This window comes from Xiphophorus maculatus, chromosome 7 (assembly GCF_002775205.1).
Source record: "Xiphophorus maculatus strain JP 163 A chromosome 7, X_maculatus-5.0-male, whole genome shotgun sequence".
NCBI lineage: Eukaryota > Metazoa > Chordata > Actinopteri > Cyprinodontiformes > Poeciliidae > Xiphophorus > Xiphophorus maculatus.
Genome location: NC_036449.1, coordinates 13,348,596 through 13,364,720, shown reverse-complemented (window position 1 = coordinate 13,364,720; position 16,125 = coordinate 13,348,596). Strand labels below are relative to the sequence as shown.

Here is a 16,125-nt window from a genome sequence, read left to right as displayed (position 1 = left end):
TTCACACTCTAACCAGTTCTCCTTCACATTTGTCACAGACAATAACAAATCCCACACACATCTATTCATTAAGAGACGGAGTTGGAACAAATGGAATAAGGCTCTTCTTTGTCTGTATAACAAATGAAATTGTATTGCACAATAAAATGCAAGTAATTGGACAGTTTTTGTGGATGTGAAGACTGCCATATCACTTCAGCACAAAGTTGAGACATCTAAATGGACGAGTATATAGGAAGGGACACAGACATGCTAAATTGGTTAGCACAAGCATTCTTTCAAATTAAGGGCCTGCAGAGGATATTTTGCAAAATAAACTAAATAACGGCTGGACATGTGCTTGTTGATTTGATCTACTCTTGAAGGCTGTGAAGAAGAAAACTGCATGGTCTTTGTGAGCTGTATGGACGGGTAACAGAAGATGACAAGGAAGCGTTTCCATGGGAGTGCTGTTCTTTCCCAAAAGACACATTTCCTTATCTCCTGCCTGGGGAGGAGATGAGGGAAACAAACACTCATACCTCACAAGAAGAGGAGACCTCTTGGCTGCATAATATGCATTTAAAATCCTCCTATATAAATCTAAGCAAGGAAGAGAAACATGCTTGACATCTATTCAGCCCATTCTACTTGCCTAGGTAGTGGAGACACATTGAGTTTGTCTTAATATGGAGTTCATGCTACTCCTTGACATTTTTCATAGTTTACCACACTGTAGCTTTGGGTAATTGGGTATTTTCCAGTCAGCTTTGCACATCCAGATACTGAATTATTTTACTATTCTTAGCAAAACAGCTCAAAGTCAGTAAAGCCGGATGGAGAGCATCTGTGAACATCAGTATCAATTTCTGGCAGAGATTCCCAATTTGATTTGGGTTTGCCCTTTGACTTGGCTTTCTAAAAAATAATATACTTTCATCTACAATTCCATTGTTGATCTGGTTGTAAGTTAGGTTTGTTGTCCTGATGTATGATTAGGTTTTATCCCATTTGTAGGTTTTTAGCAGCCTCCAAGGTATTTTTTTTTCAGGACTGCAATTTAGTATTGTCTATGTTGTACATTCTTATCAACTTCAAACAACTCCTGTATACTGTATGTGAAAGATTAGCATTCACACAGCATGATGCTGCCACCATGATGTTATGTTGTGGCCCCGATAAGGAAATGTATTTTTTCTCCTCACATAAGCGACATTTTGCCATGCATTCTCTTTAGATGCTTAGAGTGTGAAGCTGATGATTTGCATTTCTTTTTTCCTTCAAAATTTTGTTGAGATCTTTCTGATCCTATGCTCTGAATTGATATCCTTAATTATTATTATTAGCTAATCTTACAGAAATTTGGAGGTGACTTTTTAAAGCCAGTGTTTTAGCACATTCACAAGTCTTTATCGCTAAATCCTAAGTCATTACTACCTCCTATATGCGTTCGCTGAGAGAGGCAATTAAAAGTGTATTTTTACAGTATTGTTTTGGAATGAAAGAAGGTTTTCCTCTCTAACGCAAAACTTAGCAATCTTTGTCAGACATCAGGAGAGTTATGCTAATGATCATTATTAAAGTAAAAATTGTCTCATCTAGCAAACTGTTCTTAGAGTGTTTTTGTCCAGTTGAGATGTGGGGTTTTTTGGGGGTTTTTTCTGCAGTTGCATAGAAGGTGACATTGTGCAATGTCTTTTGCTGTATATGAGCTGTCACATAAACACCACAGAGCAACACAAGTGCCAAGTGAGAAGCTCATTGCAGGCTTTATTTCAGAGCTACTTTGCACACACAAGTTGCTGTGTGCGGCGCTACTTTAGGATAACAACCAATGCTGCTCTAATTAGTGGCACTATGGTTTCCTCCTATCTTCTGATTACTGATGATGCTTTTTCTCAGCTGCTGCACTCGAAGGTTCTTAACCTGCCTGGTGTCACATTGTTTCCTCTGTGTTTTTCATGCCAAACTGAATGTCAGAATATAAAGGGAATTTTGGCCAAGATCAAATATTGCCATGGTTTTAAAGTATGTGTCACTTGTGCGTGTGTCTATTGGGATCAAGGGTGTAATATTCATAGTGTCCTGTCCACAGTGCAATGTTAGTTTTTTTGTGATGCCACAAAAAAAAATCACAATCTAAAATATTAAAAATATATACAGTATATATTCTTTTTATATTTAAGGGTAAACTGACTAGCTGGAAAGGACATTTCAAATCTCTAAGAGTGCCATAAACTGAATTGATAAAAAGTAGGGCAGTCTGTGAACTTTGCTTTCAGTTTCTAATATCCTGCATGCTAATGTGAGTAAATATTTATTGAGTCACAGTTACATTGATTCTGTGGCAGCAGCATGTGTGAGATGTACAAAGTGTATGAGAAAAGTAAATAAATTAGCAGGCATGTTTTAATTAATAACCAGATAATCAACAAGCTATTCTATAAATAGGCCCAGATTATTGTTGAGAAATGATCTAGGCCTTCAACAGTTCAAAATGGTCCACGAAAGGTTTGTTTTTTTTCACTGTCTGAAGCAATCTTTACTCACAGCGATACAAAAATGACTAGTAATGATGGGATACAGAAGCATCTTTTTTTAAAATGTACAAAAGTTCAAGCTGTGGCAATAGCAGTGGGGAAATGATGCTGAATTACATCATATATTCTTGTGTGGACAATTTATCCCTCATGGGCAACAAAGATACAAAAACTGCATTGCTGTTCTGCTGAAAAATTTATTTATTCTTCTCTTTTTAATATTTTCTTCCTCTGCTCTTCTGACTAGTTAGAGTTTAAATCTGTCACCCCAAAAAGACTGCAGTGACAATTTCATATTGCTCAGTGGAATTAGAAAATCAGCAGGGGACATTTAACCAGGAATGGTAACTCCATTATGGTCTGCATAAAATGAGCAGCACAGGAGAAAGGAGGATCCTTCTTTGATTTTTATTTTTTTATATATTTTTTTGCAAAGGTCCAGCCTTAAATCAGTTGCTAGACCTGTCAGAGCAATAATAATAACCTGTGCACCAGAACCAACGTTTCCCTACATATAACAGCATGTAACTGTTGCAAACACATAGCGATGAGGGAAAAAAGAGATGAAACAGAAGCAGAAACATGAGAATGGAGACTTTGCTTTTGAAGTTGTTGAATGATAGGACATAGAGCCTTGCTCATCTGTTGCATCTGAAAGCAGAAAAGCCTAAAAGTGGAAATAAGAAGCATTTTGGTAGAACAGCAGAAGTTTTCCAAAAGAGAATTATTTCAGTAAACGCCTTTCGGAAGAAGGAAGCACTGAGCCATAAAGTTGTAATTAGCAACAACAGCAGCTCAAACGTTTCTATTTTTTTACTAAATATAATTTATATTGTCATTGGCTCCATGTAGCTTGCATTTACTTATTTTAATATCCTTTGCTTTGTTGGATTTTTTGAAGAAATAAAACTTATATAAAAAGGGGCGTGCTGTAGTGGTGCAGGGGGTTAGCGCGCCCCACGCTTGGAGGCCTCAGTCCTCGACGCGGATGTCGCGGGTTCGACTCCCGGTCCCGACGACCTTTACCTTTACCCTTCCTGTCTGCCTACTGTACAAAAAATATGAGCCACTAGTGCCGCAAAAACTCTTCGGAGAAAAAAATGGGAAAAAAAAAAAAAAACTTATATAAAAAATTTTAAAGAATCATATATTATGTTTAATTTTTACAGTTTTAAGAAAGTATAGGTCCTTCCTTACATTACAAAAACAAATCTATTGACCAAACAAAAACAGTAATACATGTTTGTAATATAAAAACTGTTGACCTCTTTTACATTTTCTCAATTAGAAGTAATCGAGACTCATATTTTTTTCAGTCTTGTTGATATTAGAAAGGAGCGGCTGGGTCTCCTTCCTAATATCATTCATGTTTCTGTGCAAACCTTGACATTTTAATGTAACATGTTGAACTTTGGGTTGAACTTTGGCTGCTGCAGTTGATTGTTGCAAGTTTCAAATGTATAGCTTGTTACAACCACATCACACATTCCTGCGTTTGGGTATAAAACCCACCTCACTCAAACAAAAGCACCTGTGGTGAGTCAGGAGTTGGAATTGTAAGCTTGGCAAGCGGTGATCGATATCATTTCTCTGATTTGCATGCGTGACTCATTTGCAGTGTGGACACAGAGTGCAACGGGTCTCCTTTGCGCTGTCTGCTGGCGGCAGTATCGTGCAGGACGACCGTTTCAGACTCACTGCAGAAGATACTGACAGCCGTGCATTCGCTTAGGTCAAAACCGAGCTGCAGCAGAACAATCAATGCCTCACCTTTGTACAAAACAACGGTTGCTCCGTTTTCAACATGTAACATTGCTTAATGTGCTGTAACATTGCTTAATGCATTTTAATTAAATTTGAATTGTTGAACAGTGAATCTTTTCCCTACACTTGGTCGTGCCCCTCGTGCTACTTCATTAGAATTTTTCAAAATTTGTCAGAGACTGTCATGTCTCAAAGCAAAACATCTTATTTCTTAAATTAAAAATAACATGTCAAAAGTTAGCTACAACCGTGTCAGTAATCATTGATGAAATCTTTAGCAGAATTATAGCAGTGAAAATAATCTTGTAATTGCTGTCAGTTTTTTGCATGTTTACTTTGGTATTTTAATGATTCATCTTTGGTGATGAGATAAAAGTCTTTGATGTCTTCCTTGCCATCAACTTAATCTTTAGCTTCCTCCAGAGATCCAAGTCAGGATTCTGGATGAGATGCTCCAAAAAGTTAATAATGCATTAAAGTTAATAATATTGTCAGAAAAATAAAAATCCAATTTGTAAAGTTCAAAAATCGCATTGAACTTAACTGCCAGGTATATGAATAATAATTAACACATATATTTTTATTAGAATTATTATGTTTTATTATCACTCTTACTTTTGTAGTTTTTTATTACTAGTTTGTTTTTTCATTTAAAGGTTTAGTGTTCTCACCCTAGAGAAAAGGAACTTGATAAACTGTGCGTAAGACATGACTAACCTTTCCCTTAACCTCGAGCATGTTTTTGCAGGTGGTGTTTTTATCTTCTTTAGGAGATCTTCCTGAGATACTCCTTAGTTGTAAAACTGTGTGTAGAATTTAGTGTCTGTGTTCCCCCTCCCTGTTATCAGGATAGCCCTCCCCGCTGTCAAGATCCCTCTCCCACATTCCATTCACTCCCTTCCCTGCTAATAAAAGACAAGCTCTGCACCAGGATGGCAGAACGCACGGAGATCGGCTGGTAGAAGTTGATTTTTTGTGCCTTCCCTCTTGCAAGAGTTGGTTGGAAAACTAAGTAACGTTGTCTGTGGTTCTTTTTATGTAGGTAGAGAAAATACCTATCAATATTTTACAAACAAAATCGGTACTTTGATTACATGTTTAATAAATCATACATGCAGTAAATTACTTTAATATTTTATTGCACTTTTGAAATGTGTTTTTTAAATAACTAATGGAAAGTACAACAAATCCATTGATGATTTATTTATCTAATAATTTGTGGCACTTCTGAATCGTTGTACATTAATTATTTAGAATATTATTTAGAGTATATAGATAATGCAGATTGATTTTCATTTCTATGCAGTTTTTTCTACTGAAATTTAAAGTCAGGACATGTTCTACCTTGATAAATATAAACCTTATAGGTATTAAAATTTCCTCTTCATCAAAAACTTAAACAGTTTTTTAGATACACTTGCATGCATAAAGATTCTGAAGTGGCCTTTGCTTTTCTTTTTAACCTTTGCATTTGTTGAAATTGATCTCCAAATTTTTACAGTGCTATTATGTATTGTTGCTGTTTGCCAAAGCATAAAGACCACAGACCAGAATAAGCAACAGTGTCAGCTGTATAGTGTGAAGTTAAAACATAATCCCACATAACTAAGTTAAGTGAACATTCAGACAAATACTTGTGTGCAAATGGTGAAAGTTTATTTAATTCACTGTGGATTTGAAAATTATTTGATAAGTGCACACAAAGAAATATTTGTGGTCAAAGCAATTGATGGGAAAGAAAGAACCTTAACTTAGATCATCATCAATTACTCCAGCAGAAGAAAAGGCTCCACACCCACGATTCTAGAAAGGTAGCGTGAAAGATGAACCGTAAGCCTTGAAGGAAGGAACGTCTTCCTCATATGGATAGGGACAATGAAGAGAGAGAAATACTTTGTGTGTGTGTGTGTAAGTGCGATGTGGTTTCTCCAAGCTGACACTGATGGGAGAGGATGTGAAAGCAAGAGAGGAACACTCACTGATGGAGGGAAGAAGGAGATCAACATGTTGAGACGGAGCCCTGGAGACACAGCCACCAGAGAAGCAGAGAATTATGGGAGTGCAAATTAAATTACACCGGAAGGGACATTCAGGTCTGGACCTGCAGGAAACACTGCGTAAGGGGATCTTTGTGTGTGTGTGTGGGGTTGTGCATGCGTGTGTGATGTTCCTTCACATGTAAAGGTACATTAGGAAGATTTTATGTTAATGCATTTCAAACTCAATGGACAAACCTGAATAAAGAGAGATCAAAATTAATCTATTTTTATGTTTTAAATATCAAAAAGAAATTTAAAAGGTGTGAAAAAGACAAGAGTAGATTGAAATCCAGCTGTTCTATTGACAAAGGTCAAGAAACACAGAAGACTGATGAGGGTTATCACTGTGGAGAAGTTTAAAGTAAGCTCAGGACATTTCATGGAGCAGTGTTTAGTCCATCATCCAAAAAAACAAGAGTCTGGCAAAACGAAAGATCAACCAAGACATGACCATTCATCTAAACTAACAGGCCTGGAAGGGAGAACAATAATTAGACAAGAAAAACAGGATTCCTATACTCTGACGAAACAGCAGATATACACAACTCGTGAAAAATCCATTAGGGAATTGTGGTCATTACAGATTAACTGGATTTTATTGGGAGAACTGCAAGAAGAAAACTATTGTTCAACACAAGTCAAAGTTCAGTTTTCCATTTGACATAAACAACGAGGGGGACACCACAAACATGCAGAAGAAGGTACTGTTGTGATATTAAGCCAACATTTGACTTTTTGACCACATATAGTGGCTGGAGGTACAGAACTGCTTAGATCTAAGGAAAGTCAAATCTTTGAATGGCCCAGCCAAAGTTCAAACACACAACCAAATGGGGTTGCAAATGTGTAAAATGAATACATTTTCAATTTATATGTAGAGTGCACCTATTAAGACAAATAGAAAAAAGTTTCTTGCAAAAAAAATACTTCCAAGTATTTTTTTTTTTAAACTTAAACTTTAAAACAGGTCGATTTGACCTGCAACATAAGAGGAGGGTTAAATAATTCAACTATACTTAAAAATAATTGAGAAGAAAAACAGTTATTTAGAACAAAAAATGATGAAAAAAACATAACTATTTCTGCTATTTAGATTTTTTTATTTGTTTTTCTGTTGCTATTTTGCAACAAAGTAGCTAAAAATACAGTACTATACATACAGTAAGTAGCTTTAAAATTGGGCTTTTAAGGTGAGTCATCTAATAGAGCAGAGATAAATAAGTTTATAAGTTTATAAGTTCATCCTATTCCTGTTTAAAAAATCTACAGTATGTGAACGAGGTGTAATATTAACATTCATAATGTTTTAAATAAAATAAATAAATAAATATTGTAATGATGATACAAATTTGATTAAGCCACTTTCTCCTGAGTATTTTCTTACATCAAAATGACCCAACCAATTGTTTTTAGCTTTAGTCGCACTAAAAATATTCATCAGGTGTAGACATCACCGCAGCTGAAGTGCATTTAACAAGTCAGATTGGATAATAGTCTTTGAATTGACTCTTAATTACAGCATCCCAACATATTTTGTATCCAACTCGTTCTTTGCAATTGTTGCACACATTGCGATTGCAGCTGCAATTTGACATATTGTGGTGCTCTAGTGACAAAGTAAAAAGGGCCAAACACAATGCCACATTTTTCAGATTTTTATTCGCAAAAGAAATTTGAAAACGTTTAACGCCTACCTTCCACTTCACGCATTGTTCTGTATAGGTATGCCACTTAAAAGTCCTACATTAAAGTTGATGTTGGTAATGTCACAAAACCTGAAAAATAATCCAAGAAGAATGAATACTTTTGTAAGACAATGGAAAACGCTTTCATACACAAGTGCTGAAGGCTCCAGGGACCATGCAATGTGGCACAGATGACAGGCTGTCTGGCCAGCAGTAATATGAAGATCTGTGTGTGCTGCACACTTCAAAGCTTGTCACTGGTTGGATATTTGTGACCTCGGGGTGCCTACTGCAGAAAGAGAAGCCAGCAGCCTCAGGAGGAAGCAGCTCAGCAAACAGCCACAAGCAACCGGTCAGTGGACAAATAGACAGCAAAGTTTGTGCACACTTCAAGTTATCACTCTTGACTTGTGAAGGATCTTGAAAAGATAACATTGGCCCTGGGAGATTTTAGTGGTTTTATAAGGTCCTTTGGCTTTAAGTCCTTTTGGTATTGCTACATTTTTTGCTACGTTGTAAATAAAAGAGGTAGTTATGAAATGTGTTTCAGTTTATCCCTTTTTTCAAATACTAATTTCCCAGTATCAATCATCACCAGTCTTTCTAAAATTCCAAGCTGTCATTCTTCCATCTCAGCTTTCTAAACGGCTTGTGGTCCCCTGAGCAACAGACTAATTACTTCAAAGCTTATTCTTAAGACACACACTCCAGTATGCAATCTTTCTCTCAGAGCTATTAATTCAAAATTTATAGTTTTATTCCTACTTTCAGAGACTCAGTTGTTCATATTCACAAAAGTATAAAACCTTGGATCAGTTGCAATGATCAAAAGTGTCATCAAGGATAAATGCGCCAGGAACTTGTAGCTAGAACTGAAATTTTAAAAATACAGATTTAATTTTAGCTATAGCATCTGGAATTGGATGGGTACATAACTAAAGTCTTTGTTTAGTAAATCCAAAATTACTCATAAATATTAGAGTCAAGAAACTTCATCTTTTCAACCAAGGTAGAGATTTATTTTTCAATAAAAATGTTCATTATTCTATTATTTTAATTTGTATTTGTGCATACTTTATTGTTCTGCTTGGACTTCATTATGGAACAAGATTTGGAACTGAAAGATTTACAGTCACCACCTATACATGAGAGTTGAAATTGTTCACATATGGATGTGTTTAATCACATGAACACTCTTGCCAAAGAATAAACATCCCTGGAAATTATTCACTTTTTTATTTATAACTATGAGCTTAACTTTTTCTAGAACATGCATTAGGTCTCCATATTCCACTGAGAAACTACAAAATGAATTATCTAAAAACAGAGTATAGCACAACTGCAATAGTAGAAAGGTTACTACAATTTGCATAAATGGGAAAACTGAAAAATAAGATTTTTTTATAATTTCAAGAAGCCTACAGTCACTGTGGCTCAGCTGCAAAGATCTACTGCTCAGGTGGAAGGAAGTTTCAACAGGACAATTATTAGTCATGCAACCTTTTGTTGAAGGAAAGTCACTAGAAGTGCACAACAAATATTTAAAACAAAGGTGCTGTGACCAAATGAAACCAAAATGTATTTTTTGCCAACATGTAAATGGCTATAAGTGGTGAAAATTGTGTCTACAATTTGGGTTGATTGATTAAGTTAAACACAGATAAATCCAGGAAGAAAACCAGTTAGAGGAAACAAAATATTTGAGATTATGGAGGAGGTTAATGTTCCACTAGGACAACAACCCTAAACACACCACCAGAGCTGCAACGCACTAGTTTAGCTTAATGGACATACATGTGTTAAAATGGACCAGTCAAAGTCTAGGCCTTAATCTAATTGAGAATTTGTGGAAAGACCTGAAAATTGAATTTCACAGTTTAACTGAGCTTGAGTTATTGTACAAAATAGAACGGGGGGAAAAATATCTAGATGTGCAAAACTAGCAGAGAGATAATCCAGAACACTTGAATATTTAGCTGCAGTAAACAGAGGTCCAACAGAGTATTCAATCAAGATGGGCTGAACAGAAATGCATAACACACTTTTCAAAATGTTCAATATCTACATCATGTGTACTATCTTTTCCACTTCAGAATTATCCGCTAAATTTTATTGATCCATCTCCTAAAAGTCAATGAAGATGTACTGAAGCAAACAGCACTGAAGCAGAACTTTTCAAACACTCAGTAGATTTATTTTCTACAGGTATCTTTGATCTTCTGAAGGTAGCAGATATAAAAAAAAATTACAAGTGATGCTTCTCTCGTTAAGATATTAAATAACAAAATGGCAATTAAAAAGTTTCCAATATTAAGAATTAGGAAAGCATTAGACATAAAACGAGTAGTCATTGCATTTCTAATAGGTTTGTAATTAAGAAGCAGCCTTGTCAATGTTTCATGTTTACAAATTAAGACTCAAGCCAAATTTAAAACTGTTTTAACTAAACAAAACTCACCATCAATGAGAAAATATTTTATTCCTTGAAATGTTCTGATAATTTTTTTTTATTATAATAAAAATAAAGTGCAATGTTAAAGCAATTTCAACTTTTTCACATTTCACTCCATTAAATTCACAAACTTTATATTATGCTTTAATGGCATTTAATGTATGAGCCAACACAAAGTAGTGCACAATGGTAAAATGGAAGAAAAATTATTTAGAGTTTTTCCTGTTTCTTTTACAAATAATAAAAAAGCTGAATTGCTCTGTATTTAGCTCCATTTATCTTACCATCAATCTAAAAACCATCGATGTCCCAGCCCCCAAAAAAGCATCATAAAATGATGCTGCCACCACAGTGGGAATTATGTCACTGGGTCATGTACAATGTTATTTTTCTATCACACATATTGTATATGTAAACCAAAAAGTTACATTTTAACCTCACCTGACCAGATCACATTCTTCAACCTGATCATTTTGTCCCCTACATAGCATGTTGAAAATTAGAGTTCAAGATTGTAAAAGGATAAAATGTAGAAAAGTTTATCTGAAACAAATATTTTATGCACATTCCTCTGTTGGTCCCAAATGCTGCATTTCAAGCTGAATTTTTTCATACATCAAATATGCTTCTGAGCAGTTAAACACAAATGCTAGTGTTGCCTGAACATACAACTTTCTTTTCACCCTATTGCTTTTTGAGTCAGTTTATGTTGCTAAAAAAACTTTATATTGCATCACCTCTTGCATCATAACAGTGACAATACATGAATACAGCATACAAATGTGTCTTTTGCTCTTTAATTTCCTTTAGGTCTTACAAACTTCTCAACAATGTTTCATATGCGAATAACCTATTTACCACGGGGAGAAGGTTTTAGAAAAAAAGTTACAGAGGATATGAGAGTGAAAACCCATAACTGCTCCTTCAAGCAGCTCCTCGTGTCTTTGTATTGTCCAACAGAATGGTCTTTGAAGAAGCAATAGCTTTCTGGAGGAGGCCAGCAGGCCTGGGGAGTCAGACTCCCACAAAGGTCACATGTACACTGAAACAGATTAACAATTCAGACTGAAATAAAGGGGCCAAAAGACTAATGTAGCTCAGCCTGAGTCTTATTGCATTAACAAAAGATGCCGTGCAAAAGCAGGCTGCTTATTAGATGGCATAGTACAAATTTGTATTTATAGATATGATAGAATATAGACTAATGGAAATAATTTGCATTTAAAACTGCATGTACACATGAGAAAACAAGCATGTTTACATGCTATGGTTCAAAATAAGCTAAGAAAACTCTTCTGTAGCAACCTGATTTATTTGTTAAAACATATCTAACTCAGATTGTTAACATTCAGAGCCAGACAGACTTTCCATTTGAACTCCAAAACATTTTTTAAGTTTTAAATCGTTTAAGCTTTTTGCTACAAAATGCAAGGTTGTTTCTTAGCTGAATTTCTCTCCAACCCAAACTGTTCAACATAAGAAATGGGCATACACAGTACAATATAGCATATAACTGTATGCCTATCTAAGCACTTAATGCAGTCTAATGATGCACATCATTATGTTGCACCGTTAGGCTGGGTGGCTTTTTAGCTCTACCAGAAAACATATCTTCATTTGAATTCTTTGTTTACAATTTAAATACCAGTTATTGCAAAACGTATGTATTAAAGATGCCCTCTAGACATCCGTTGATTATTGAAAAATATTTATATGTTTAACACTTTTACCCATTTAATCAAATAACTACTAAAAACCTGGATTTTTGTGACCAAAAGCAAATACAGCAATCTTGTTAGGTGAAACGAAAATGACACATAGAAATTAGTGAATTTCCTCTGGTAATGAGCCCACTTTACTTTGATACCCCTAAATAATTCTAGTGCAACCAATTGTCTTCAAAACACACATAATCTAATAAATAGATTCTTGCTGAGTAATTAAATCTAGCGGTTCTGTGAAATGGCACAGAGGTTTGTTAGATAGTATTAGTGAACAAACAGCATCGCAAAGATTAAGAAACACAGCGAATAGGCCACTAATAAAGTGGTGAAGAAGTTAAAAGCAGGAGTTAGGTTATAAGACAAAAACCCAAGTCACAGATCACTGGCCGATTCACTGTCTTAAAATGAAATAATATGTTAAAACTGCAAACCTTCCAAGTCATAGTTTTCCATCTAAACTAGCACACTTTGCTTGGAGAGCAGTAATCAGATAAGAAGCCATGTGATCCATGGTAAATTCTGCAGAGATCCACAACTGAGGCAAAAGAATCTGTTGACAGGATCATTATAAGCTGTGCTCTCTCCATAAATCTGGCCTTCATGGGAGAGTGGCAATAAGAAAGTCACTGTTTCATCACCATAAGATGATGTTTGCAGTTTGCCAAAAGTGATAGAAGACACAGAAAACACGTGGATGTAGGTCAGATGAGCCAATATGTCAATATGAATGCATGTGTGGCAGAAAATTGAAACTCCACATCCCCTCGTACACCACACCCTCGCCATGAAACATGGGTATGCAACATGTAGAATGGTTGCCTTATGTTAGCAGGGACAGGGGAGCAGTTCAAAGCTGGTGGGAAGATTGAAAAAGTTAAATATGGAGCAATAACGGAAGGCAGCCTGTATGAGGCTGCAAAAGCAATGAGAATGATATTCAACAGGCTCAACAGGACAGTGACTCTAAAGATGCAGACCTAGAATGAAATTATTTAATTCAAAGCTAATTTGTGTGTGAGTGTAGGTCCAGTCAAAATTCTGTGTCGAATCATGTTGTGTTTGTTCTGAGATTTCCTATCTGAAAATGCATTCAGATTGCTCTACGAAAAAATAAAACAATAAAGTAAAACTGTTGAGTGTCAGTTTGTGTTGTTTTGTTATAAGACACCAATAAAACAGACTGAAATTTTAGGTTCTAAGGTGTCAAAATGGTTAACAAATAGAGAATATACTCAATTTGTACAATATTTTTTGCAAGGTAGTGGATCCAGTCCGGGGTAATTAAACAACGAAAACACGTGAAATCTTATGGAGAACTCTTCTAAAGTTATTTCAATATGTTACACGTTGTTACATACATCAGTGTTATCTACATTGCTGTCAAACTACCTGCTATATATCCACGGTTTGAAATAAAGACTTTTCCTTCTGAAACCCCTTTGCAGCATTTTGCTTCAGCACCATGGACAGTTACAACAGGACTGATAAAACAAAGGCAAGTCTCTGCAACCATACAGCTCAAAACAAACAAAAATAGTCTCAACTGTTATTCAGCTGATACACCACGTTTCTCCTCGACAGCAGGCAGACTGAGCTCAAACATCAAACGTGACACAAAATGCGGGCTCCATCTTTATCATCTGATGTGTGCTGTTAATTGCAAAAGCAAGCATGGTGTATGACTGCAATGTCTGTACTGCTGCTGCTGGAACAACAGGTAAACTGGGGGAAGTGCAAATCCTGGATTAGATGCAGAAATCACAGAAGTGCTATTAGAAATATTAAAACGACGCCCCCTTCTCTCTCTCTTTCTGCTTATCTGGTTGAGGTGTGACTGAATCTGAGTCCACATGCCAGACATTAACATGTCAGGTATGCTACACAGACGGCCAACAGTTATAATAAATAAATATACATATAAATAATACTATAGTAGAAACGAAACATAAAAAAACACATAAAAGAAGATTTACAGCCTTAGCTGCTTACTTCCTCCAGTATCTTCCAGTATGTGCAGAATGTGCTGCAGCCATGCAGTCTGATGACCTATAGGTATCTTGAACTTTTGAGCATTAATGCACACATGACAAATATGCCAAGCGGTTACCATGACGACCGTGACCTCCCTATCCCATTTTTCTTCTTAAGTGCACGTGCGGGGTGTGCGTGCGTCCTACCTTGCACTCATCCATGCACGTCCTGACTGAGTACGCGTCCGTCTCGTACTTCTGAACCAGCAGCTCAAACTCCCTGTAGTTCTCCTCCGCCTGCCGATCCAGACGCTGATAAGCCCGGACACACTCCGCGCACCCGAGCAGATCCACCCCCATGGCCGTATCCAGGGAGCAATTCAAAACGTCCGGACTCGTAAACCCGTAAAACAAATCCAAAAGTGAGTAGGAATTACAAAAAGAAAGGTACAAATCGCTCAAATTCACGTACGCCGACTGTGTTCCCTCTTCTTCTTCGCCAGAGAGGCCCAGGCACACTGTCAGAGCGTCCGTGAAAGTGAAGCAGTCTCTGGACAAGCTGTCCGGGTGACAGGTGTCCATCCGCCACAGAGGTTTGGTAGAATTCCCTATAAAAATAACATCTTGCTCTCTGGCGAGGCGGCGGGGGTCGGGTGATTTTGGGACGTGTTGTGGTTGGGGGGAGTTTGGCTTCTTCTCGCCCGCGTCCGAGATAGCGTGCCCCTCGTCCGACCGCTTGTCGCGGGTCCGCGTCAGCTTGGCCTCGGCGCAGAACCACAGGTGATCAGAGAGCAGGACGGTGATGAAGAGCAGAGAGGCCAGCGACTGTCGCCATCTCTGGGCCCGCTCCGGCTCCGTGAATGGCTTCTCGTTCTCTCGGGGTGCAGACCAGTATTTTAAGCATTCGTTATGCTGCCGACGCATCCAAACACCCCTGGTCATATTTTAGGAGAGTGCTGCCCTGGGCCGACTCCACCGCGGGGGCTCCTCTGCCACAATACTCATTGACTTGTCGGGCGACGGGCTCCGGTTGGTTCTCCTCTGCAGCGGTAGGAGGGGGGGTTTCGAGCCTCCGCCGGTCCAGGGCGCTCCTGCTATCGCGCCCCGCAGCAAGTCGGTGCTATTCCGAACCAATTAGCGTGCCCGCACAGATTAAGCTTCGCGCTGCCGCATCCCGGTTCTCCATGGCTCTCCGGGGGGAAACGGCGTCCTTTTTGACCGCATACCCTCACCTCTTCCCTGACGTCCCCTCTCCGGGCTTGTTCGCTTGTCAGGGGGGCGCGCAAGGGAGACCAGCTGTTGCGAGCCTCTCGGTGCTGATGCTGCGCGTCTGCCACCGCTCGATCCGCAGATTCACTTAAAGGAGAGCCAGCAGCCCCCTCGACGCAGGTAGATGGGTTTCTCGGAAAGCCTCGAATCGGTTCTCCCGGTGGCCACTGTCATCTTGGACCTCGGTTAAGTTGCCGCCATGTTCGTCTTGAAACACTTTTTCGGAGAGCTGAGTCTGTTTGCGTCATCTCCATCGTTGTGATAGCTCCATCGTTGCGCAGTGGCGGAGCAGCTTATTACCTGTATGCGCACCACACAAACGCAGAGGCTGAGGGAGAGACCGCAGACACCGAAAGGTGGTAAACGCTGTTTTTTGGCAACACGCTGTTATATTTAGATTGATATTTCAATATTTTGACATGGCAAGAACTAGCACACACTTATGACGAGATCTTGCTCTTTGGTGCAGGGTACACGCAAATCCATTCATAACACTGCAGTTAAAAGATTACTTTTGTCACATATCCAGACACACTGGGACATCAGGTACTTTGGGGAAGCATGAGTAAAAATATTTCGTCCTTGAATGGAAAAGTATATGTCAAACTCAGGGTGTCAATATATTGGCCTTGGAAACATATCAGTTAAGTGGCGCCACCGTGGAAGGACAAGGAGGGTGGGTGGGTGGTGGTGGGGGGCATAT

At 37.9% G+C, this 16,125-nt stretch overlaps 1 protein-coding gene across 1 annotated transcript in view; it reads right to left on the bottom strand.

Moving 5' to 3' along the window:
• The window catches only part of fam155a (family with sequence similarity 155 member A), an 88,828-nt gene extending 72,758 nt beyond the window's left edge, over positions 1-16,070 (bottom strand). Inside the window, exon 1 of the mRNA XM_005798136.2 lies at positions 14,361-16,070. Coding sequence (XP_005798193.1) covers positions 14,361-15,095 — 735 coding nt within the window. The 5' untranslated portion in view covers positions 15,096-16,070. The remainder of the gene's footprint in view (positions 1-14,360) is intronic.
• Between the last annotated feature and the right edge of the window lie 55 nt (positions 16,071-16,125).